The 26,710-nt window shown below is 37.0% G+C and overlaps 1 protein-coding gene across 3 annotated transcripts in view; it reads right to left on the bottom strand.

The window, feature by feature from the left end:
• The window catches only part of KIF2A (kinesin family member 2A), a 53,546-nt gene that overhangs the window by 25,625 nt on the left and 1,211 nt on the right, over positions 1-26,710 (bottom strand). For 2 of the 3 annotated variants that reach the window (XM_085213975.1, XM_085213973.1), the window contains exons 2-7: positions 7,320-7,414; positions 5,961-6,080; positions 5,527-5,581; positions 3,209-3,331; positions 2,550-2,650; positions 492-587 (exon numbers count right to left, since the gene is read on the bottom strand). In XM_085213975.1, the coding sequence (XP_085070101.1) occupies positions 492-587; positions 2,550-2,650; positions 3,209-3,331; positions 5,527-5,581; positions 5,961-6,080; positions 7,320-7,414 (590 nt within the window). The remainder of the gene's footprint in view (positions 1-491; positions 588-2,549; positions 2,651-3,208; positions 3,332-5,526; positions 5,582-5,960; positions 6,081-7,319; positions 7,415-26,710) is intronic. The other variant, XM_085213974.1, reaches the window with a different exon arrangement.

Raw genomic sequence — 26,710 nt, 5'->3', positions numbered from 1 at the left:
AAGGGAGAGCCATGCATTAAAAATAACCAAATTGCTTGCAGATAGTGATATAATGTTGTAGAGTACCTGGTACATACCACACCACAGTAAGCAAATCCAGCTGTAATAGGCTGGATAAACTATTGGTGGAAATTGTTACAATCACTGATTTGGATCACAAACCACAAAAATCTGATTATGCAATTTTGCAAATCAAAGGCTCTTATCAGCTTGAAAGAAAATGAAACATTATCAAATATTTCAGCTGTATATAAAATAATCAAAAATCTTCACATTCAGTGAGATTTTCCTGGGAATCTAAAGGGTATTGTCTGTGCATCCCTTAGTATCCCAGGAAAATCTAGAAAAAACAAACACATGCTATAAAGAATACTAATACTAAGCTACTTGTTTTTCATGTTTACAGACAGAAGTACATTCATATCCTGAAAACATTAAAAAGACACAGAAAAAATAAATATAAAGCATCTCCACATTGCCTGGGTACTTACAGGATCAGCAGTTGTCAGTGGTCTATAATCCAAATTTCCCCTGAAATCTCTTATCATACACATAATTTCATAGTTGGGGTTTGTAGCATCAACATCCTATGAAAGTAAGCAAGAGAATTTCTTACATTTTTTACCAAAATTGACAAATTTCAATACCTTCTGTATTTAATGATAAAGCAAAATGCACATTAACTGATGTAGCTAATTTACTGAACATAAAAGAAAATAGTTACACTGTTTCTATTAATTTAGTATCTATAGTCAATCCGAGACATAAGACTATACAGTGAACAAGTGAGTAAACTATTATTCATGTTATTACGCTTCACAATACAGTGCAGGTATTCTGGCTGCTCCAAACAGATCTGAGTGAGTTGAAGTTTGATTCTACTACTGGTCCTGAATTAACTCCTACAGTAATTTGGATGCACTGTCAACTCTTCCAACATTCCTGGAAGCTCGGAGAAGTAAAAGCAATCCCAAGGTTATGGAACATGCTACATCCAGACACACAACGCCTCCCATCCCTAAACCTGGAACCATGAATAGCACAGCAGAAAGACATGCAAGAACTTGTGCATGGAGCCTAAGCCTTGTTCAGCCCGAGCATCTAAGCTGAGAAGGCTGCAGAATTCCTTATATACCCCTTCCTGTCAATTTTTACAGTTTCAGGACATACTACTGATGCCATACTCAGCTAGTTCTGGTCACATACTTTACTGAGCTTTGCATGGCTCATCACACATAAGTGAAGTAGCATAGGCACTTTCAGAAAGCACTGCGCTGGGGTTAACAAGATGAAATAGAGCCAACTGATGTCTATGCATGTGTGAAACAGTTGATCCCCATCCCAGACAAAACTATGTCCTGGTAATCAGAAGATAACTATGCTTTTATGTTCTTAACCCTAAATACAGATTAAGTCTATATATAAAATGTATTATAGCTTAAATAATTCCCGCTATAATTCTGAAAAGGCTATTAGGCTATTACATATTGCAGAAAAAAAGTAATTATTCTTCTAACTCCACTTAAAAATCATACCCACTGGAAGACAGTGGTTACCTAATTATCACTGTACTTCACAACAGAATGCACAAAAGATACAGTCAGGTCAACAAGACAACCAGATCTTCCTCATCTAGAAGTCAAAGACTTCAGCAGAATAGTGTCTTCACAGAATAAAGAACTCAGGCTTAGTACCACGTCAAAGAATTTTTAAGTTATAAAAATTATTTGTTCCTCACATATATAGTTAAGTTTTGTATTTGTTTAAGCGAAGGAAACCAAGAAAACATGAATTCAACATCAGTCCTTTTAGTTCAGCTTAAAAACATTATTAAAGCATGAAGTAAGCTAGGTGAATTACTTACTCAGTGGTGGTACTTATGTCAGCAGCAGATCAGTACTGTTCTTTAGAAAGACTAACACATACTCACAAGCCTGCCAACAGGATTACACTACTACTTTTGCTGAACCTTTTACACTGCTGTGACAGAAATTAATTCATTATTAGGAGATCTTTTTCCTGATAGGATTAGCAACTTCATCTCTTTCACACAAGTTTCTAAAAATTTATTCCCAACCTGCCTGCATGATGCAAAGCTAAACTTTAAAGCCATAGACAAGTTTAAAGAAGTAAAAAAAATAAATAAAAATAAAAATAAACAAAAATCAAATTGAGCCTCAAATGGTTATCTGACAAAGCGTCAAAGATCAGAAAGAACAATTTATTGTAACATTGAAATATCTCAAGCCAAAGCTTGATGGTTTTTAATCAATATACTATCCTTAAGGTATAGGTATCATCAGCACTTGATTATGAAACAACATATGAAAAAGTAAGTAACTGCACATAATTATTTGTGTAGGAAGAAAAAGAGCGGAAAACTGTCTAAATATTAAGTTATTGGAACAATGCAAATATGCACAATATGCAGTGCAAAATGATGTATCAAATTTGTATGTAGGAGAAAAAATATTTAGTTTCAGGATTACCACAGTTCATAAAAATTATGTAAGAATGAAAAAAGTATGATCTAGGTTAAAAATACTAACCTGAGCTCTTTTTTCTCTAAGTTCTTGCTGCTGTAACCTTCTTTTTTCACGTTTCTCTTGCAATTTTTCAACCTCTTTTACACAATTAGATTTTCTACGTGCTTGGAGAAAATGATATGATTTAAAATATTTTCAGTGTGTTGCATGAATTCAGTAATTACACTACTACTTCAATTATATTAATTAATCAATAATCGGTACACATTTATTTATATCTACTATCTTTTCAAGTAATTCAGGATTAGTACAAGATAATTACAGGAATTCAGTGTCTAAAATTTATCAAATAAATGAAGGGAAATGGAACGGTAATTAAAAAAAACAAAAACATAAGGAAAGTGATCCTTAGAAAACATTTGGACAGGTACATGTGATCTCTTGGTTTGAATTAAAAAAAGTCTAGACAAATGTAAAACAAAAACAAAAAACAACAATAAAAAACCCACAAATTCATGATGTGAAGATAAAAGATAACAAAAGATAAAAGAAAAATAAATTCCAATTATGGCAAAACTGAACATTTGTTTAGCCACTGTGCTCTGAAAAAGCTTCATAAGGAAGCCTACAGATCATTTGTCCTTTATGAATAGCAACATAATCCAAGAGAATCTACATGTAATGTCCAGGATGAAAGAATCCTTGAGATACGGTTTACATACAAGGGGGTCCAAATTCCTTTTTTGCAGCTTGAACTGGAGATATATCTGAAACAGTACCATTCTGTTGTGAGGAAGATGACTGTTCAGGAAGCTGAGTGGGCCGTGCACGTGCAGAACCAGCCACTGCAAAAGAAAAGAACAAAGCTGATCCAGATGTTAAATAATAATAATGTATCAACCCAATTTTGAAATATCTTATTATGATAAGATAAAACTAGGCCTCTTTTGACATATAATTTACTGAGAATTGGAGGGAAGTGAGATATGCACACATACATACATGGAAAGTTCATTATTAAAGACAGTATGCAGGTTTTTTTTATTCTAATGCATACAGAATCACAGAATCATTAACATGGAAAAAATCCTCTCAGATCACCTAGTCCAACCATTCACCAGTATTTCCCACTAACCCATGTCCTCAGTGCCATATCTACACACTTCTTGAATACTTCTGGGGAAGGTGATGTGTAACTGTTTTGCCTCATTTCCATAACAATCAAAGAGATGTAAGCTGACTATTTGCTTCACCTTTAACTTTTAATCATTTTTTCTCCCTTCTATTTGCACTTGTGCTTTTCTGAGACCTTACAATTCCTACTCAGTTTTTATTTCCCCTCACATGACAGGAAAATTTTTCTCTGATCAGAGAAATGTACTATGACATACCTATGCTGCCTGTGCAATTATTACACATTCTATTACAGAACTAGTACAACCTATTATGTACATAGAATGAAGAATATACTTGGAGATATATGGTCCTTTAGTGCTGTAATTTTATTTATATTACAAGAAAATGGACCCACGGTTTCACACTCTTAAGAAATTAAACAATAGTCTCACCTCACTGAACCTACAGTATTTGAAGGAGTAAAGGGATACAAGTGAAAGGCAGCCAAGCGCAGCTCAATTTACAAGTGGAAGAAATAAACTTTTTTGAGATCTAGTTGAAAGGGGTACATCTACCTAAATTCCTGCATTGATCCCATATGTGATAAGAATGCCACTTTTCTAAAGACACAATGTTATCTCTTCCCAGTGAATGCAGTGTGAGGAGTGAGCATGCAAGCCTCTCCGGTTGAGTTGAATATTTTGTTTGTTGAAAAGGTGCTTCAAGTGCTTCTGCTTCAGCTCGGCAGTTTCTTGTACATGCTAGTAATGAGCTCTGCCAGAGGAGCATGAAATTGAAGGTAACAGTTTTGATTAATAGCTTAGAGATGACATTCCAAAAGCCAAAATACTGTACAACATAGAGAAAACTGTGGAACAGACAAAAACTCCCAGATCACTTCCAAATATGATAGATCTACTTTACAGCATGAATTTATTCCACTAAACAAGAAAGTATGCCAAGAAAAGCTTAATTACAAAACAAAAGAACTAATCCTTAGGTACACTGCAAATAGTAAGATGCACAATACCTACTGAAATGCAAGTTGCAGAGTTATTCCATACCAAAGAAGAGCATTTACTACAAATAACAATTTGTATAGATGCGAGTAGAGCCCATCAACTAAATGTCACAAATATAGACTATATTACCTTGAAAATAATAACTGAAAAGCTATTTTCTCCTTACGATATTTCTGATTTGGTTTGCACACCTGAAGACAAAAGGCAGTAGGCAGGAAGTGGTTTCTATTGTCCACCTGAAAAGAGTCTGAACTCTTGGAAAGATATGCAAGCCCACTTAAAAAGTAAGTTTAAACAGATGAAATGGAGTCAAGTTTGAATCAATGATACAAAAGTAATGTTTGGAAGAGTGATCACTATCACTAGATCAAGTAAGTTATGCTTAAAAAGACATGAAAATGAAAAAAATATAGGCAATAACTACTCCTTTCCATATTATGAATGTGTTGTATCTGTACTTATCTAATACTTTATTTCATCTATCCTCCTGCTGTATTTTTGTGGATTTTATAGATTTTTCACTACTAACTGTTAGAAAACTGAGCTAAAAACCTGAAAGAATTTTAAGTGCACTACTTGTAGTATATGGAAAAAAATCAAGCTGAAGCAAACTGATGTTTTCATTTGTAAAAGTCCATGTATCATTTAACGTAGCACAGCTAATGAACTTCAAATTTCTGCACCTTCATTTTATTCACCTTAACTTCCTCCATGCTATGTTGCTTCAACTTGCACATAAATATAGTTCATAGAGCATTCATTCCTAAATACACACAGGATTAATTCTAGGAATTATATACCACATTTTCTACATCATCACTATTAAAGAATCTTAGAAAAGCTCTAAGTTAGAATATTTCCATATTGTTTGTTTCCCTGAAATGGAAAGATACAATATTTACCTCTATTATCTCTGGCAGGGGCGTCATTCTTAACAGGTGCCACAGTCCGTCGACCCTATATAAAGACAGAAACCTCTGATATTTGACTACCTCATAATTTAAAATATAAACTGAAGTCTCACCTAGGCTTCCAGCAGAACATCAGCACAGAGAGGTGATTATTGTCAAATCCATCTCTGAAGAGATTGCTTGAACTACACAAACTGTTTTAAAACAATCTCCTTTTATGTATCTTTTCCTTGAGCTATATCTAGCTGTAAGTATTAGTTCCTAACTCTCTCTCTGCCAAACGGGTTCTTAGAAAACCTCCTTCACCATGGGAAAAAAATGAAACATTCAACAAGTAGATCCACAGACAGAAGTCAAATGTAAAAATTCAAGCATAACAACATGTTTATGAGTTCTGTACTACAGTATGAATAGATTTTACCAACCTTAACTATTTTGTTCACTTTGGCTGATGGAGCAGGTAGTGGTTGTGTCTCTGTGCTAGGTTCAATATCTTCATCAGGTGCAAGATCTGGATTAAGTGAAAATATGCTCTCCAAGTCAATCTATTTAAAGTAATAGAAAGAATATTAATGAGTTCAAGAACAAATTCATCTTGTTCATTTCTGTTACGTTTGAGAATAAACAAAACATACCCCATAATATATCCCCAAATAAATAAAAATATTCCTCAACAGGTCTTATCCCACAGTAATCCACAATTCTATAACTGGAAATGTCTCATTTCAAATTTGCTAAAAAAAAAATCAGAAGTATTAATTGTCATATTAGTTAAAATGTACAGCTTTTAGAAAACAAATGTATTAATAATGGTGAAAAGATATTCAGAATTCAACAGTGCGATAAAATTAAAACAGAAGTATCTAGCATTATTGTAGAAAATAGAGTATTCTATGCTGCACAGTATTTTATAGCATAAAAAAAAAATCTTAGATATTTGAAATTTCTCAGACAGTGCAAAAGAAACAGACAAATTACAACTACCCCAAAAGTAAAAGGCGACTTGAAAGTATACTAAATACATTACTCTGTTATTTTCATCAAAGAGTTCTTCATTCAGAATCCATTGAGACTTAGCTTCCTAAAAGCTTTAAAATAGTTTTGTTTCTAGACTGTCACTTCCCCAGGCTGGAACTTTCAAAGATCTAATTGCTGTATGGATTCTTTGTGTCCAAAAGGATGAGCTCAGATAATGAAGTCACAGAACATTCTCCTGTTTTTTTGTTTTGGTAAGGTGTAATTTCAACTGGTAAGATGCTTCTCCAAATCTCACCCTGAACAGGCTAAGCAGGTTCAAAACTTCCAGGAAGGAACAACAAAATATAACTGAGACACAGAAAGACATCATTTCATAAAGCATGAAAGTCTGAAAAATTATTGCCAAAAATAAGTTACGAAAATAAATTTTGTAGCAGTTAAATTCCTCAATAAAACAAGCAAACGCAATTCTAATCTACTTCTCCTTGTCTGAACTGCAAGTCATTCTCCTTCTCAAAAAATCTGATTTTTCTACTTGTAAAAAGGGGTTAACAAGTTTGGCCTTTGTTGCTGGGTTCAAAATCAATAAATAAAAAGCACTATTTGAATGAGATCAGGAAGTGAAATTCAATACAACAGAAGACAGTGTTTGCCCAAAAGTTCCCATTCAAAAGTCTGTAGCCAAAAATCATTGAATAAATGAAGTTTTGTATTTTATTTTCCTTTCCACTGCAAATTCCAAAGCAACGTTCATGCAGACTACGCAATTTTTAAAAACAGTGAGGTTCTAAAATAATTAAGTTTACCTCTTTGCCCTTAGTATCCCCATTTTCAATCCACTCAACAGTTACACTTTCATTATCTTCATTCAGGGACGTTACCATAGCTTGATGAATTCGGCCTAGAAAAGAAACATGATCACTTATTAGTAGGTGAAAAAAAAAATCCCAGAATTTATTTGAATCCCTGCATGCTGAGAAGCAGGAAGAGAAGGGTTAAAACAGAAAGGGGCGTAAGTAAAAATGATTGCTGGTCAAATAATGAAAGTTGGCTGAGATACAAGCTGCTAGCAGAATGGGACAATGAAAAAATTCAAGGAGCAGAAAACACTGATAAGTAAACCAAATACTGTTTGAAAGCCACACCGCCTAAAATCTTTTTTCTATGATGAGTTTTGTTAAAATTTTAAACAACACAGCACAGAATTTACTGTGGTGCACTTCACAAAAACTTTCCGCCTCCTTTCTAGGTTGATGTAAGATTAAAAATGCTGACATAGCAGTAAAGTGCCGTAAGATTATATTCCGACACCCATCCAATCAGTCTGTAATCCAGCTAAAATTAAGTTGCTCGTAACAATAATAGAAATCCTTGTTTTATAAACAACTGCTAATGTACCACCAATATAACTTACACAGTAAAAGATCTCAAGCCAGTAAGACCCCATAAAGAAGAATAAAAAGTAAGGTTTCAGTTGATAAAGATTTTCCTTCTTAAACATGTATATATATTTTATTTCATTTTTAAACTAACTTCTGTCATATTTTATCCTTTCTTCTAGATATGCTAGCAAGGAGTAATTGCAAAAGCAGAGGAGCCATGCACTGACACAAAAGGATCAAGATCCAAGTGTCACATTGATTTCACATCCACGCTTTGCCCTAAAAACCAAGAACTGAGCTTTCTAAAGAATGAAAGTCCAGTGCAAACTGCTTCTCTGACACCCTTCTTTAACAAGCCACTGCACAAAAAAGCAAGCCTTTACTCTGCTGAATTGAGAAGGAAATGCAAATGATTGAGTAAAAAACAAATTCTAAGTAATATTTCCCCCCAAAATGCAAAGATTTACACATCCAGCAAGATGCATCTTAAACCTTCCATGAATTCCCTCAAAACTGTACAATTTTAAATTATTCATGGCTTACAGCCTATGCACTCCCGCATTTGGTGAACTCCACAGATGCCCTTACTAGGCCACGTTCAGACTGGTTGAAGACCAACCAAGCTGATACATATACACAGCCATAACACAGCCTCCCAGTCAACTATCCAAGGCCAACAGCAGCCTAGTAATTCTCACAAAAACAGCTCACACTGCTCACATTCTCATACTGTAGCAACTTGTGTGCATCCACTGTTTCAAGTCTGTCACAGTCAAATGGCTTCAGTGACCTATCCGCACCCAATCATAAGCCAGCCTCCAAACACCAAAGAACCATGTGCCACTCCCAAAACAAGCTGTTAAATATGAAACCCACCTTGGCCCCTAGCTATCTGTCACTGCTTAGGTCTCCTCCACTTGGCATATTCTTGATAAACTGATATTAATGACTTGGACAGATTACTGTTTACTGGATAAATAATAGGTTGGGAAGCCAGTCTTAAAGAGTCTTAGTGAAAAGAGCTGAATCCAGTTGGCAGGCCATCAATGATGTTACCTAGGACTCAGTACTAGGTCTAATTCTGTTTAATATTTTTATCAATAACTTGATGAGGGATAGAATGAACCCTCAGTAAGCCTGCAGAGAATGCCTATTTGGGCACAAGTTTTCATGTGCTGGAGTGTAGGAAGGAGCTGTTTAGGCTGCACCAAGGGCTGCGCCCAGCTATGGCATTCAACTGGCTAAAAAGCCAGGCACTACTCTTGGGTCGTAACAGCCCCATGCAGTGATGCAGGCTTGGGGAAGATCAATTTGAAAGTTGCCCAGCAGAAAATAATGGGCAAGACAGTCATCTAAACACAAGCCAGCTGAGTGCCAAGGTAGCCAAGAGGGCAATGCTTTCCTAAACTGGAACAGAAATCATACGGCCAGCAGGTCTAGGGAAGTGATTGTCCCTCTGTACTCAGCCTGGTGTAACAGAACACACCAGAAGTGCTGTAGTCAGTTTTGGGAGGTTCTAGAACTCACTCAGAGAAAAGTAACAAATCTGCTGAAAGAACTGGAAAACAAAACCTACAAGAGGCAGCTGAGGGAACTGGGGTTGTCTTTTCTGTAGAAAAGGAAGGAAGACCTCATTGCTCTCTGCAACCCTGAGAAACGAAGCTGCAGTGAGGTGAGTACCAGATTCTTCTCTGAAGTGAAAAGTGATTATTACACAAGGAAGTGGTCTCAAGTTGCAGCAGAGGTGGCTGAGATTGGATATTGGGAAGATTTTCTTCAAGGAAAGGGTGGCCAAGCACTGGAACAGGCTGCGTAGGGAAGCAGTAGTCTTCATCCTTGGCGATAGTTAAGAGACCTGTATATGTGGCACTAAGGACACATTTAGTAAGGGCACTTCATGGGTCAGGTTAACAGTTGAAGGTCTTTGTCAACATAAACAATTCTGTAGTTTTCCTTTACTAAAACTCCCAGCCCCCAAATCCACCCATGTTTTCTCCTCCACATATTGCTTAAAATTCTGGTTTAGCTATCCCAGGCACAATTTGGTACTCTTTCAAAGTTAATTTTTTATATATACTCCAAGCCTTTTAGGAACCGCTGAGGGACAGAAAGGAAGAAAAATCTTAAATAGTATCTCAAGTTATCTCACCTAATAGCACAAGTAACAGATGTATGTTTTTAGCACTTCTTTTGTTGTAAAGAGCTGCCTAATCATTCACATCCAGGTACACCTAGGCAAAAAAGAAATACTGCGAGTGTCAGAAGTTACCAGCAGACCTTTGCAGTCTGATGTAGCATTCAGAGGAATGGACTGAATACAACTCAGACAAAAGCAAAGCAAATGGAGGGATGCATGCAGCAGCTGGCACTCCAGGCAGCAGTGCTTTCACATTCGCAGCATTTACCTCACAGTGAACATTACATTACATAACCATTTTTAACCTCTGCACTTGTACTTGCCCCAAGCATAAGCATAAGATTCAATTCTCCACTTAAGGATGTTGAGTAGTAGTTAATTTATTATTTAAAAAAAGTCTCCTCCTTTGGTTCCTTTCCTTTAGTGTTTGCTAGTTTTTATGTCTCTGAACCATATATAATTTATTTATTTATTAACAAACACTGCTGTTTGTGTTTCTTGAGCAGCACTCCCATGCATGTCCCAGCACTCACATGCACACTGAAGTCAAGGTCTAGATTCTTACACAGCAATCAGTATTGCTGTGCTTAAGTTGTTCACAGAGAGGAAGTAAATGGTAACACACACACTGCCATGTATACACCATGCTCATTCAACACAACAAGCAATATGCATGAAGAGCACAGTCTTCACTTTCCTCTGCGCACATCAGCATGGATTTTGAAAAAGTAGGCACATAGCAGGAACCGCAGCCATGCCGTCCTTGCCACACATTGATGTTCCTCCTTTTTTCTACACCCAAACAATGTTGTGCAAGTACATCCCGCCCTCAAGACCACATCCTAATTCTGCTGGTGGCCGTGCTGAAGCACACTCACTCAGCAGAGAATTCCTGCACTTCTTTGTAAATGCTCCTTGGATGAACATTTCTGTGCAAATTTCCTTCGTGCAACATTCTCAGTATACTTGTCTGTTAATTTTTCTGCAGCTAGTAAATAACCCTTAGTGACTTAATTTTCTTCAAGAACACTGTTGTAGAACTGTTTTAATGAATTCTCTGATTTGCTAGCAAAATAGAAAGACAGCCCACTTCTTTTCCTGTACTGCTTTCACTTCTGCTGTTGCTACAAACAGCTTGCTGCAAAGGACACAAAAAACTTCTCATCACCAAGGGAAATGGCAAGACCTAACAAGTCTTTTTGTCTTAAGGCACGGCCCAGCTATCAAAGGAAAACCGATTTGTGAAAGACATAACGTTAGTGAAACATATACTATCAAATATTATAATATTCATTAGCATGTCACCAGGTTTTATAAATTTTGTTCACAGGTGAAACCTGTGACACTGCAATAATTACAAAGACATCACGTTGCCTGTTCCCTGTCTTATTATTTTCGATACAGAACAAATAATAATTAAGACCTTTTTTAAAGGTTTAATCTTTGCCATAGCAAGTGAAAAGAGATCAAAGTAGGCTGATGAATGAATAGAAAATACTAAATCCCCTCACAAGCACAATAAGCCAACATGCCATAACAAAAGAATCACAATAACTCTTCCATCCCTATGCCAGACTTCATCCCTCCCTGGCCAAGACAGTCAGGATAGAACTAAAACAAACAAACAAAAAAGTTATGTCCAACTTCCAAATATTCTTGGCTTAAGCAGAAAACCTATATACTACAATGTTCAAACTGGCATTGTAGCCATAAAATTTGTTCTTTGAGATTCTTAATATGTTATTAAAAGTTTACATGTTACTGAACCGCCAGAAAGCACATTTACATCTTTACAATTGCCTCTTGCTCTCTGCAAACAGTATTTCCATTATATTTTTCTAGTACACAGCTGAATACAGCAGCTGTGAAATTCAGGAATGCAAGCAACCAATTAGGCTGGCATAAACCTCGCCTAGCATATAAAGCAAGACTAAGCTGCAAATGCTAGAAGCACAGGAGCCAAATCAATCTGCAGAGTGTGGCTGAAGACAACATCTCCCATTTTTGGTGTATTTTCTACAGCTGATATGAAAATCTGAAATGTAAGCATGTTCATGCAAACATGAATGCATGTTGTGATTAACTAAAAAGCACATTATTACAGAAAGTCTATCTTCGCAGACATCTCAAAAACAAAAGAAGAAAGTCCAGGGATAGAGGTGATGCATTGATTCTTCATTTGATTTCCACTTCTTCCTGTACACATGCATTTGGCAGATCATGACTTAGATAGGTACACTCTTCACTGAGTAAAAAACTAGCTGCATGGCCAGGACATATAGAGTGGTGGTGGACTAAATTAAATCCAGCTGGCAATTCGTCATCACTGGTGTTCCTAGGGAGTCAGTACTGAGGCCAACACTGGTTATCATCTTTACTGATGATCTGGATGGATACATTTGAGTAAATTCTTGGCAAGTTTGCAGATGACACTGAGCTGGGAGGAAGTGTTGATCAGCTTTTGAGAGTAGAAAGGCCCTTCAAAGGGATCTGGATAGGCTCAATCACTTGGGCTGAGATCAACTGTATGAGCTTCAACAGGACTAATTGCCAAGTCCTGCACTTTGGCCACAACAACCCCATGCATTCCAACAGTCGTGGGTTAGAGTGGTTCCCAAGCTGCAAGAAGGAAAAAGATCTAAGAGTGCTGCTCAACACTAGGCTGAACATGAGCCAGCAGTGTATCCAGGTGGCCAAGAAGGCCAGTAGCATCCTGGCTTGTATCAAAACCAGTGTAATTAGCAGGACCAGGAGGTAATTGTCACCTTGTACTCAGCACTGGTGTGTCCCCAACTCCACTACTTATGTACAATAGTTTTTGGGCCCTTCACTACAGCAAAGACATGAAGGCCCTGGTGCATGCCCAGAGAAGGGCAGCAAAGCTGTTGAGGGGTCTGGCGCACAGATCTTATGAGGAATGGCTGAGGGAGACAGAATTACTTAGTCTGGAGAAGAAAAGGCTCAGGGAAGACTTGATTGCTCTCTACAGTTATCTGAAGGGAGGTTTTGGTGCGGTGGGAGTTAGGCTCTTCTCCCAGATAACTAGGAATAGGATGAGAGGGAACGATCCTAAGTTTTGCCAGGGAGGTTTAGGTTTCTTCTATGAAAGAGTGGTAATGCATTCAAACAGGCTGCCCAGAGATGTGGTGGAGTCACCATCTCCTGAAGTGTTCAAGAAAAAAACATCTGTGGCACTGAGGGAATGGCCATGATGGTGATGGGTTGACAGCTGGATGAGATAGTCCTAGAGATCTTCTCCAAATCTTAATGATTCTGCGATTAGAATTCACATTACAGGCAGAACATTTTTGCGGGACACAGTTACACCGCTACTGATTTCAAAACTGTAAATTATTTGAAAAGGGTGTTATCTGTGTAAATAAGTTGTGTCAGACTGTAAAACCAGAGCACGCAGAATACAACACTGCAAAAGTAAGACTAAACATATATGAAGCCACAAAATACACATTACAATATTCTCACCCTTATCAATGCAACTGAAAAACATCAACTCTCCACTCAGAAGAAGTAAAGGAAGCAAAAAATATCTGCAGAAATAACGAAACACTCATATTGCAATAATCACTGATGCAGAAAAATGTTTTAGGTAAATCAAACATTTTAACAAATCCTCATTATAGGTAGCAATATCAGCTATTGCTTTGTAGCAAACCCCAAGCTATATTTAGATCTTTACCTCTGAGAAGACTCAGTATTTTCCATCTGCAAAACTTCCTGAAACTGCCACAACTCTGAAGTAGTGATCAATTACAACACTAAATTCATACCCTTTTCATATTCTTGTTACTTTTCAGAAACTCAAGTTACCAGCTGTAAACATGAACTGGCATTTTCTAAATTACAGCCTGTGCTAAGGCATTGGTCAGTACACAAACCATTCTTTGCTCTCTCAAGTAACTTAAGAAATAAGGCTGGAGAAAGGCCACAGCCTTCCCCACCCTCTCAAATAATTAGAATGAACTGGCCTAAAATGAAACTGCATTTGTACTTCTTAAGCAGAAGTTTAGAAAGCTTTAGAAATCTTAAGAGATCTAAAAGTTACAACTAAGTACACACTCTCAATCAGGCTACAGAAAGGAAGACATCATAATTACTAGAGATTTCTCACTGCTCCCTCCCAAAACAGCCTACCATTATAGAACAATTGTTTAAGATTTGTCAGCTCAAAACCAGGCAATTATTTTTAGCTTGCTCAAGCTATGGTCATGTCAAGGGATCCAATGCTCTTTAAAGGAAACTCAGAGCTTATGTTACATCCTCTGTAACTGCCACTTTTTTGAAACACAAATGTGTTACATTAGCTCAGACAGTGATCTGGTCAGCTAAGTAAAGTTTCTTATGTGCATCAGTAGTAAGTGTTTGACACAAAGGTACAGTACAACTTAATGACCACTGCTACCCATTACTTCAGGGACTATTGTGGCCATTTGTGAAACAGCCATGATTTTCCTAATCATGTTCACAAAGGACTAGCATGGTGTTATCACACTTAGAGACATCTGGACGTGTTTTACTGAAACTATCTGCCACTTGATATTCAAAAATTAAAATTGCCAAAAATAGAGTTTCTTTCACTCTTTTCTAAAAAGAATATACATCCAAATTACAAGGAAGAATAGAATTCCAGTTGAGATGTCTCCAGTGGTATCAACTGTGGCAGAGTACCTGTTAGTTTTGTCAGTGCTTACCATGTCTCTCCCTGCACTAGATGGTCACGGATCTTACTGACAATTTTCAAACAAATGAGGAGGGAAAAATAAAAAAACCCACAAAGCTCACATGCCACTGAAGTTTAGCTTCAAAATACAAAGAGCACAACAAAACACAAGCATTTTTTAGCCCTCCTTGCATTCAAGATCAATAACTCCTTCCATTCCAACCAACTCAACTGTAATTCTACTTGCTCAGTCTAGCTGTGTTTGTTAATTGCTGTCATGACCACACCTCCTCCATATGCACTTCCAAGGGCTGCATCCTTCAACTGCTGTCTCAATACTTTGTGTTACTCCAATAGCTCTTTCTTCTTCAGTCTTTTCACACTGTAATTCACTATTGTTTTTTCTGCTTCCACGATGATCTCTAAGATTTCCCTTTAGACTGAAAGCAAGTTTGTGGTTTTCCCAGTCAGCAAAGCATTGTGTTTTTCATTTCTCTTCAATACAGGTCCAGGTCAGGTGTGGAGTCAGCACTCTTGTAGGTTCATTTCAAAGTACATTATTTCACATTAGTGAGCTTCTCACATCCTGCTTTTATTTACTTTCAGAAGCTTTCATTGCCAGTGAAATCAATGGCTGTCATGACATTAGCTTTACAAAAGACTGAAAAAGGAACTCACTGCTGTAGAACTTGGAAACTACAGATCCATATTGCTTCCATATGTGTCAGTGTCAGGAGTCAGAAGACTTGTTCCTCACGCTGCTTGATTCATAAGGAAACATCACATCAAAATAGCTAACAGATGCACTCATATCTAGATATTTATCAGGCAGTTATTTCTACTGTACCATGCCAGTCAACCTATTACCTTTGAGAACAGCCAAGTTTACCACATAACTTAGCCACAAAAACAAAACTTGGAAGGAAGCACCAGTCCAATCATATCTAATGCATATTATCATAACTCCCTTATAAAACCCTTTAGTAATAAGAACACATTTCACTTTTACATTATTAGGCAATGTGCCTCTGCTGTTCATCCCAGAAAGTTGGACTAACATCTCACTGTCAACATACATAAATTTTTTTCTAGATTCCACATGGCCACGGTAGTTTACTACTCTTTCTTTCATAACTAGTACATAGACACCTGTACTGGAATAGCATAAAAGACACCTGCATTTCTTTCAATCCAAGTATCTCCTTTTTCAACACTGGCAACTGAGATGACATGCAACATACAACCCCACACTGCAACACTCACTGCTAAATTACAGCAATTCTGAAATTCCATTCACTTCTTTGCCACTTCACACTGGTGGTCCCATTGTTTGTTGATTAACTAGATCCTGTTGTTTATGAACTCCTACTTTATAGTAAACGCATGTTTACTTTGTGCCATTATGTTCTACCCCAGTGTATTTCATATTTCATATTCTTCCCACAACATAAATCTCCACAGAGTTGATGCTTTCATTCTAGCATAGTAATGAAGTTTTCCAAGAACAATGTTACTTTTTGTGTTATAACTAGGAATGAACAATTACGATGGATGGAAGAAAATCCAGCCAGACAGTTCCAAAACGGACCCAAAAGGTACACTGCTAAGTAGAAATCATTAAGTTCACCATCAACATCTTTCTTAAACACACTACAGCTTTAGTACTAAACTTTCTCTTAATCATTCTTAAGCTTTATGAAACATTCTATTGAAATACAGAAGAAAATGATGGACAAGTTTCAATCTCGATATGAACTGAAATGCTCGTATAGGTACATCTCATCAGTCTGTGCAGCATGCTTAAGTACCCTACATCTACTTAATTTTTTATTGCAGGTCACTCTGACCTGTACAAAAATAGAGAAAATACTGCAGTGTAGCCTCCCACTAAAATGCTTTTAGAAAATGAGCATATGCCAGTTGTCCTGGGATACTGAAGAAAAGATAGAAGTTTGATGCCTACTGAAACAAAGAAGGGCTCTTCAGGCAGCAGTAGCCAAAATGATACAGTTCAGGTCTTTTCTCAGCCTACGTGTCGTAGTTCTGGAAAGCCAGAGAAGGTGTCACTTTCCTTTATAATACAGGTGTTCTAAAAACCTTAGCTAAAAACTTACATATTATCTTCCAGCCTGACTCCAAATTACACTATGCCTGACGTATTACCATTTGGAAAGACAGATTTTTGGTTAGTCAGACGCCACAACAGTGAGGAACTCTCAAAAACAAAAACAAAACAAAAAAAACCTGCACAAAAAGGTGGCAGAGGTGCTTCAAAACTGAAGAAAGCATCAAGAAAAAAATCTAATTTTAGGGTAAACAGTGCTGAAACCATCAGTAGAAGTTACAACTCAAGCAAGAGATCCCTTCAGATATTAACAATTTTCTAAAATCACTGATTCAACAAAAGCCAGTAACACAGACCACCTTCAAGAACCTAGAGAATAAAACAAAGTGTCACTGTGAAACTACAAATAAATGCTGGCTGTCTCCACATTTTAACTACTGTTTGCACTAGTCTTCACAACTCAAAAAAATCACGCAGAATTAGAGAGAGATAAAAAGATGAAGAGAACAAAGAAAGCAGAAGTCAAAGCACCTGAGGCTGCTCACCTGTGAGAAAAAGGCCACAAGTAGATTTGGCTAAGCTTTATGACCAGAGAAGATAAAATAAGTGCAAACAGTTACTCGCCAAATCACAGACTCACCAAAACACTAGAATTAGGAGCACTCTATTCAAGTTTCAGGCAGATGAAAGCAGTAATGCATTTGTGAATTTGTGAAAAAGCAGCAAATTTCCAGATCTCGCTTCCACAAGAGATTTATGAGTCAGGCAGTATAAGTTGCTTCAGAAGGGTATTCGATAAGCCCACAAACAGTAGGCCCAGAAGCAAGCATTTAGCAAGACTGTACAGAGCTGTACTTCTAACATACCAAATATAAAAGTCTCCATACAAGGGAAAGATGACCAGAGGGCTGGAGCACCTCCCATACAAAGACAGGCTGAGGGAACGGGGCATGTTCATCCTGAAGAAGAGATGGCTGTGAGGAGACCTCATTGCAACCTTCCAATATTTAAAAAGGGATTATAAACAGGAACGGAATCAACTTTTTACAAGGGTAGACAGTGACAGGACAAGGGGGAATGGTTTGAAACTCAAGATTGGATGACAGGGGTAAAGTTTTAATGAGAGTGGTGAGGAGATCTGTCTGGAACAGGCTGCCCAGAGAGGCTGTGGACACTGCATCCCTGGAGGCATTCAAGGCCAGGTTGGATGGAGCCCCTGGCAACAAGGTCTAGTACCAGACCTGGAGGTTAGTGGCCTGGCCTGTGGCAGGGGGTTGGAACTGGCTGCTCTTTTGCGTCCTTTCAATCCAAGCCATTCTATGATTCTATGAAAGACCAAGGCACCAGAGTGCAGTCAGCGGCAATGCTGGCCTGATTTCCATGAATAACCTCACCTGCTGCCAGCACGCTAGATGAACCACCAGTTGCTCCACTGGGACATTTGTTACAACACTGGTTAGCTTAGTTAAAGGTGAGAAACAACATTCCAAAAAGATGGAAACATTTAATGAGCTTCTAAAAAAATAAACATCCAACTCTCCAATTTCACTAAAATGTTGTTTAAAAGAAAAGTTATCCTTTACTTTCCATAGAGCAATCTTCCTAATTTTCACAAAGCAATCTCCTTTCCAAACTGTAAGAAAAGCCCAAACCAAAACAAACAAATAGAACCACTAATTTCCAATATTCACACAAGGTTTTACAACTCCCATTGGTTATCCGCCTGGCCTATTTGAGCCCTCTGCAATTCTGTTTTGAGGAAGTAATTAGAGTTGCAGATATCATTCAAAAGATAAATAAGACATTAACATATTCCTGTATTTTCTCTCCTGTAACTCATTTTTCTTCTTCTGTGTAAGTGAAGGTGTTCCTTCAGTTACTGGTAATGACATTTGCATCTTTTCTGTCAGAACAACAAACTGTAGTTGTAAGAATAATTCAATGTCTTCTTATAATTCAATGTCTTGTGTTTTTATTTTTTTTAAGATAATTTTTAACATAATTTGACATCTTCTTGCATATTTAGTCAGCATTTCCTTGGAGTTATTCGAAACAACTTTGCAGACACCTTTCTTGAAGTCTTTTAAAACTGCTTCTGAAACCACCACTCCAGTCTTCAATTGTGTATTTTTATAGGTCAAAGTCCTTTTTGTTTCAATACAGTTATAGTATGTAGGAACAAAGGCAGATTCAGTCAAGTCTCTCTTTAGAACAGCACTGAGTTTTAGTGGTTGCAGAAGTTTTCCAGCTTTTCTACAACAGAATTTAAGATCGTGGTAAATTAAAACAGAGCGGTGAATACTCTGCCAAAAGACTGAGATGACTTGGCCCTTTTCTCCCTCCCTTCCCCCCTTCTTCATTTTGTTTGTTGCTTAAATGAACGGCAGAGACCTCCTCTTCATGAGTTTGTTTTCTCTGAAGCTGACAATAGCTGCATAGAAACAATAGCTTGTTGCATCACATTTCTAGCAACACCCCTTACAGATGCTTTCGCTCAGTACTATTTTCCTTTTTTGATCTAGCCAATCAAATAAAGCTTTTTTTCCTCCTATTATTTTGCAGAATTACACCAAGTATGAATATTTATTATTACTTAGTTTATTTCAGAGCTGTCAAATTGCCCCCAATTAAAAGGCAGAAGCCTTACATTTCATACACATTTAAAGTCTGCATTTTGTCTTACCTTAGAATGGTTATAGGATTTCAATATCAGACCATTAAGGGATCTTTGAGTAATATTTTAATCCTTCTGAGTGGTTTGATGAAAGCTTATTGTGTCTTAAAAATCATCTGGTTGGGATTTACATTCACCCCCTTCATCATCACTTGAATTCCTTATTCCATTAAACTATCAAGATAAACTTGGAAATTTAATTCACGCATATGGTACAGAGAGCATGCAAATAAAACAAAAACTTTATCACTAACTTGTAGTATTGTAGAAATCAAAGCGTGCATCTGCTTTTCAGACTAAATTAATTTCTGTTTACCTCGTCCAGAACCAGAAATAGGGCCTAAAGACAAAGCTTTATACAAAGCTCTCACTCTACCTCCCTCTACTTACATACTTGGTGGGTTCTACCACTGAAGGCAATTCTTAACTTACTAGGAATTGCTAATTAGTAGCTGGTCAGGAAAAGAAGACAATGACAATACTCACATATGGGATCGCAAAGAGCTTTCAATGCCTGACAGAAGCCATGACAAATTCAAATCTGCACTTAACTACAAAGTGTCTATGAAATTAATGATAACTTGAAAGCAAAATAGTATCCTTCTAAATGAAAGGCATGATGATCCCACTGCCAATAATGTAGCCAAGGCCAAAGATTTACTGCTACATGCAATACGTTACATACTTGACGTTATTTTCTTTCTGTTTGGGATTTCACAATCGCATTTTACAGTGTCCTGGGATTATCAGTGTTGCAAGTACAACATGAGTGGCAAAGAACAAGCAGACTTTTCCCTTTATGAATATGGGAAACCTGAAATTTGCCTGAATATACCTGATGCAGCCAACACACCACTGTGTAAAAACAATAAGCTACACTGAAAGCAGTATTATTTGAATAAAGAACAAAAAGTTTCCTGATTATATTCAAGCCTTTAAGTACTAATTTCCCTCACTCCTTTAAAGACTCAAATATAAGATCAGACTCCGAGCCTCTTCAAACAAAGAAAACAGAAAAAACAAACATCCCTGAAAAGAAACAGCTTAATTACAATTTACCTGTTTGAAAATATCAGTTAAAGTTCTGGTTAGAAGCACAGTTATGCAAAGTTATTTCTAATAACTCTACTTACTCCTATACTCTAAGCAATTCTAAAATTAACTTGGGTTCATAGCAACGTAAAAGAAGAACCAAATTTAAACTGTAATAGTAATCAAAAGTCTTCTAGGGATGCTCTGCTCATGTAAACAATTCCTGTCACCACAGACATAAATAAATAAAAGCATGTATCTGATAAATTAATTCCCTTTCCTAGGAAACATAATTCCAATGCAATTCTTTACTTGCATTATCACTATTTGTCTATGCATTATCACTATTTGTCTAATGGATATAAAAAACTAGCTTTAAATATTTAGCAATAATTAAATTCAAAGACATCAAAACTAATTCTGCGTAACACTCTCCACCAGAGAAATGGCAATTTAGTCTTCCTTACATCCTCCCTATCCAAGTCAGCTGTTTTTCCCCAAGGAGATTAACAAGGCACAGAAAAGAGTAGCAAAGTGCAAGAACCACTAGTCCCATTTTCTGCCTTCAACAGTGGTTTTACTTTAGAAAAGTATTTACCAGAAAAGATGTTCTTCACCAGCTTCTATTAAATTAATGGCTTATGGATTTTCTAAGCCAACAACTGACTTGTTTATCATGATACTTTCAGGAACAAGAACAAAACACATTGCCAGGGTATCAGACACAGTCAGTACCATTTCATAGCTACATACTTACTACAGAATTCAAAGCATCCCTTTGCAGAGGTCATAGTTGTAGGAAAATCATCTCAACCATCTGTCTATCTCTATATTTGGAACACCATAATAAGCTATAGTCTTTTTAATTCTTGGAGTGAAAATTAAAAAAAATTGAAACAAGAGTATAGCAACTGTGAATGTTCTACGGAAGGGAACAAGGACAGAAAAAGAAGAAATAGCACACATCAGAACAAACACAGTATGAACAGGTTCACAGATACAACCAATAGCAGTTTATGACAACTTACATCTGGACTGACACAGTTTTATTTCCCTATCCTCCCTCCACCCCATACATTTAATGAAAAACTAACACTGATGCAGTGGGCAGACAAAAGCCCAGAATCAACCAGCTGAAACAGATGTGGAATCACATCCATAGTCAAAATCACTGCAACAAGCTTAATTTAGATAAGTATCTAAAAGTCTTAAGCTTTATTACAAAAAATTCCAGTTCACCCTAAATCTGAAAATGTATACTGAAAGCACCCGTGTGTCCAGACAACATTAGCTATAACACAGTAACATGATGAGAAATTATATGATTAGATGATGAGAAATATCAAAAGCAGACATCTTCCCAAAAACTATATTAAATTTCAAATCTCATCATGATTGACCATACAGCCTGCTTACTGCACCTTCTCACTACTGAATAAAATTCAGATTGCTCGGGAACCCTTGCTGCAAACTTCTGTATCTTAACTTTGCATTAAATAGGAAATTTAACTTAACTCTGAAAACCTAACCCTAAACCTTACATTTATCTAAAAGGGACTGGATTCTTTTACTCTGTAACATACATTTACAGTGAACACTATTTTAGTGCTGACAGTGGGCTGGCAACACAATGCTACCCATGATCTCAAGATCCCAGAGATACAGTCTGGAGAAGAGGAGGCTGATGGGAGGCCTTATTGCACTCTACAGCTTCCTGAAGGGAGGTTGGAGTGAAGAGGGGTTTGGCCTCTTCTCCCAGGCAACAAACAGGACCCAGGGAAATGGCCGCAAGTTGTATCAGAGAAGTTTAGGTTAGACACGAGGAAAAACTTTTTTTCTCAGAGAGTGGTCAGGCACTGGAATGGTTGCCCAGAGAGGTGGTGGAGTCGCCATCCCTGGCAGTGTTCAAGAGGCGTATGGATGAGGAGCTGCGAGATAGGGTTTAGTAGCTTGTGGTAGCAGTAGTAGTGAGAAGACGGTTGGACTAGATGATCTTAGAGGTCGTTTCCAACCTTGTGATTCTATGATTCCACAGGTCAATCCAACAAAAACACTGTTAAATTTTGTGCTTCAGGAAAGGAGCTCCCCTAATAAATACTTCACACTGTTCAACTTTTTTTTACAGTCTTTGAATAACTAGGTACATTAGAAGAACTCAAAGGGTAATTCATCTTTTATAACACCTACAAATACTTTGGCAACAGCAATAGTTCTCACTCGGGCATGACCTCTTTCCAATGATTCATCATCTCTTCCCACCTCATCAAGGTGTAAAGCCATGCTTGATGCCATGCTGTCATGAGTCCATATAATAACAAAGACTTCAGTTCATAACGCTGTAAGAAGAAAATAGGAGTAAAACTGGGACCCTGCAACAAGCTACTACAGGAAGTGGGGGGGAAAGCACAACACTACTGAACAGAAATGAAAGACAGGACTCCCCCATAGCATAATGGGAGGGAGGAAAAAAATCGTGCAGTATAAGCTGTGTAATCCAAGCAGCCATATACAGCTCTGTATTAAACAGAGAACAAAAAGACGAGAGGATTTCAACTTCTGTCATTCAAGAGCTATTTATACAAAACATAGAAGACCTACATAAATACGTGAAAATCTTCAAGTTACAAAGGATATCCACTTACTGCATATTAAGAGCCAAATGCTTAGAGTGATTTTACAAAGGACATGGCAAACTTAACACATCCTCCTGGTAAACTCTTTGGTAGCAACCATCCCCAGAAAGTCTGGGTGCAATAAAATGAGAAGCTGAACAGGATAAGGAAGTCTGAAGGTCAGACCCTCTAACCCTACCAACAATAGCAACCTTGAAGCCCTATGTGTGATCTGACCACTAGGGAAGGACAATAAGACACTGTGTCAGCATGGCTTATATGGGGATTAGGTAATTGAGTCAAACGATTTAAATGTGGTAACAAAAAAGACTTAATCACAATGAAATAACTAATACATGTCACCAAAGGAAAGAGTAAAAAGCACATTACCACTTAAACCTAGATTTCGGAAACTGTAAAATAGGGTGACTACCGAAGCCTGAACAGAATTTTTATAGCAGTATTATACCTCCTATAAAATTGTTGTTGCTACTGGGAGCTGCACATAAATGTCAAGATCATCATATCAGATTACCCAAAACACAGAGGATGGTGTAGACACTGACAAACCTATGTAATGGAAATTGGGCTTTAAAATAACAACAAAAATCACAACTCTTACCCTTATTAGTAGCTTTTGTGTCTAAAGGCTAAACAGTTGCCATGTTTTGGCAAGCTTAAGGACAGAGTAGTTGCCAGTAACTTTTTCAACTAAATGGATTTTCTTTGACCATGATCATCAGTGTCAGGTACCTCAGAGACACATGACAGAAAATCCAAAGCAGATGATTATAAAATAACAGTCATCAAGACAAGATTTCTTCCTGCCTCCCATCTATTAGAGGTTATTTAAACTACAGATAGGTAGAACATAAACTACCCTTTATGTCTGCCTGTAATTTTGGTGTTTCTTTAGGCTTTAGTACAGAACTGGATATTCCCACCATCCATACCAACATCCTCCTTAAAATTACACTATTCTTCCAGCGTTCATGTATTCTGGTAATAAGTTCCACATGATAACTGTTCCTCATTCCTGCTCTTTTCCCAGTTTCAAGTTTTCTCTTTCAAACACTGATAGTTTTCCTGGTGCTTTTATTAAGGAAGGAGGAAAAAAAAAAAAAAACAAGCTCATGAGCTTTCTTTCTTACAGCATCTTCCTTTTCCTAGAGGTTCTATCCAGTCTTCAGTTACTCTTCCCTTACAAGAAGGTCCTTTCTCTTCTCTGTTACATTATTTCCGACACTGTGAGAACACTACTGTATCCTCCCCCCTTTTCAAATGAGCAATTACATAATTCATTCCTCTGTTCTTCTAGGTAGTATTTCAGATTTGCAGAGACAAGAGAGAATAGGAACAGCCTGAGGAAGAAACAGACAGAACACAATTGGACTGGAAAAGTAAATGAAAAATACCAATCAGTTTTCCAAAGGTCTGCAAGGCATAAAACAGATTTATCCTACTTCATCAAAGGCTGAGCTTCAGGAAAAAAAATAAATGCAAGTTATTCTTCCTCCACATAATTGTATAGATCTTCGCACAAGATAATGTGGATAATGCGCAAGAAGTGAGGATACATGGGTATAAGTTCACTTTCGAAGCAGTGGGTTATTATTTTTACTAAGGAAATTCATCACCAGACAAATGTCTGTTTTTAGACCTCAAAAAGAAGCACCTCTGGAAAAACATCCACACAACCCACACTCTAGCTCTTCAGTGTATAAGCACATTTTTCATGACTGGATCCACAGTTACTGCTGGCAGTTCACAAGCTAAAATGAGCAAGCTCTCTCCCATTTCCAAAGCAGATTATCAAAGCATATTTCAAGTAACACCCATAAATTATACTGAAATATGTAATAAATTTCAGTATCAGAAGTGATTATAAAAAGCTCAAATAGCTGACGACTTGATTTGTCTTACATTACGTGAACGTGAAAAGTAACCCCATAAAATAGTAACTGGAAATATTACCTGTAACTTCAGACAATATTTTATACCAATGTTTATCCAACTGAGAAAAAACAGATACACAGCAAGCAGTTCTGTAGCATCAGTTCTTGAAAATACTGAGTTTTATCCAAATACTGGTTTTCATGCATTTTTGGCCATAAGTTCCAACAATGCCTTCCATTTGTACATCTATTTTCTATTGAGACATAAGAAGTCTCCTGTGAAACACTTAAACCTAATTAGAGCTTATCAAAATGACAATATGTAACTTTCTTTCTGGTCTCATTCTCACACTTATTGTGTTTTATATGTTCACATATTCTTTGCAATATTGTTGTAGTGAAGAAGAATAAGTTTTAACTGCGATGTTTTTACAAAAAGAAAAAAAATAATAAGAGCTAAGAGAATAGCTTGATTTATTTAGAGAAAAATAATAGAATTAATAAAGCATTATCTGGATTCTAAAAACCATTCAGTGTAACTGATGGAAAGATGGGAAAAAAATATACACTTTTCAAAACAAGCCCATTACCAAAAAACAAACAAATAAACAAAAAAACCCAACACTTTTATTCAGTAAATAAACATAAAAGAAATTTTTAAAAATTATACTTATTTCTCAAAATGTAGATTTAGTTTTAAGGAAATGGAGTTCTTTAAGATAAGATGGATTGGAAAAAAATGTGCAGACTGACCAACGTAATGCTTCCTCAGAAAATTTCTTTAAGAATTTTAACTGTGCCTTCAGCCTTGGGTAGCTCATATGATATCACGCCCTGATGCCACATGGAACACAGTTCTGGGTTTTGCAGATCCAGATAATTCACTGTTAATGAGGAGTATCATACTGCACACCTTCTCTTTGTCCCAGTCATGCATTTTCTGATACTTTTGAGGTCACAGATTATCCAATAGTCATTTGAATTTCCCAATCCTGTAGAAAACTATCATATTCAAAAATCTGCTAAATTAATGCAATTAATACATTATATCAGGAAAAAAGGATATTGGCGACAATGAATGAGACAGTGGTAAGAACAACAGAACTGGCAGAGGCACACTCTCTTTGTCAGAAGCAGCTAGATCAATCTTGATTGCCTGTGCAACCACAGCCCAGCTTGCTAATAGCCTACCTTCTGAACACCAAAGCCATCTACATGCAATCTAGTGTGATCTGTTCTTCAGTATTTGTCTCTACGTTCCTCTGTATGCCCCTGACATCTCTACTGTCAGTCCCAACGGAAAACAAGCAAACACTGCAACAACCAGGATCTGCTAACCCTGGTACAACTCTGCAGTGTGGCTGCTCACACAAGGAGCACACTAATGCAAATACTCAAAACCCTACAATGCTATGATGAAATAACTGCTGAGATGCTGTCCCCCTGCTCTGCTACTGACGGGTAATATTTAACACATTGCATCTCATATTTAAGAGATACAGCAAAACACGTGATTTGTTAATAGGAATGAAAATTAAGCATTGTTACGTTCAAGAGTGTTCACACTTCTGGCTTCATAAGTGAGCAGAAATCTGAAGAGTATGAAAAAAAAAGAAAAAACACTGGAGCACTGCCATGCCTTATTTTCAAGAAGACATCCAAAACGGCCAGTAACATGTAAGAAAAATGGACACAGGGCTTGAAAAACAGTCATACAAGTTG

This window comes from Meleagris gallopavo, chromosome Z (assembly GCF_905368555.1).
Source record: "Meleagris gallopavo chromosome Z, MGAL_WU_HG_1.1, whole genome shotgun sequence".
Taxonomy (NCBI): Eukaryota; Metazoa; Chordata; class Aves; order Galliformes; family Phasianidae; genus Meleagris; species Meleagris gallopavo.
Note: the sequence above shows the minus strand (reverse complement) of the source record. Positions and strands in the feature narration are given on the sequence as shown.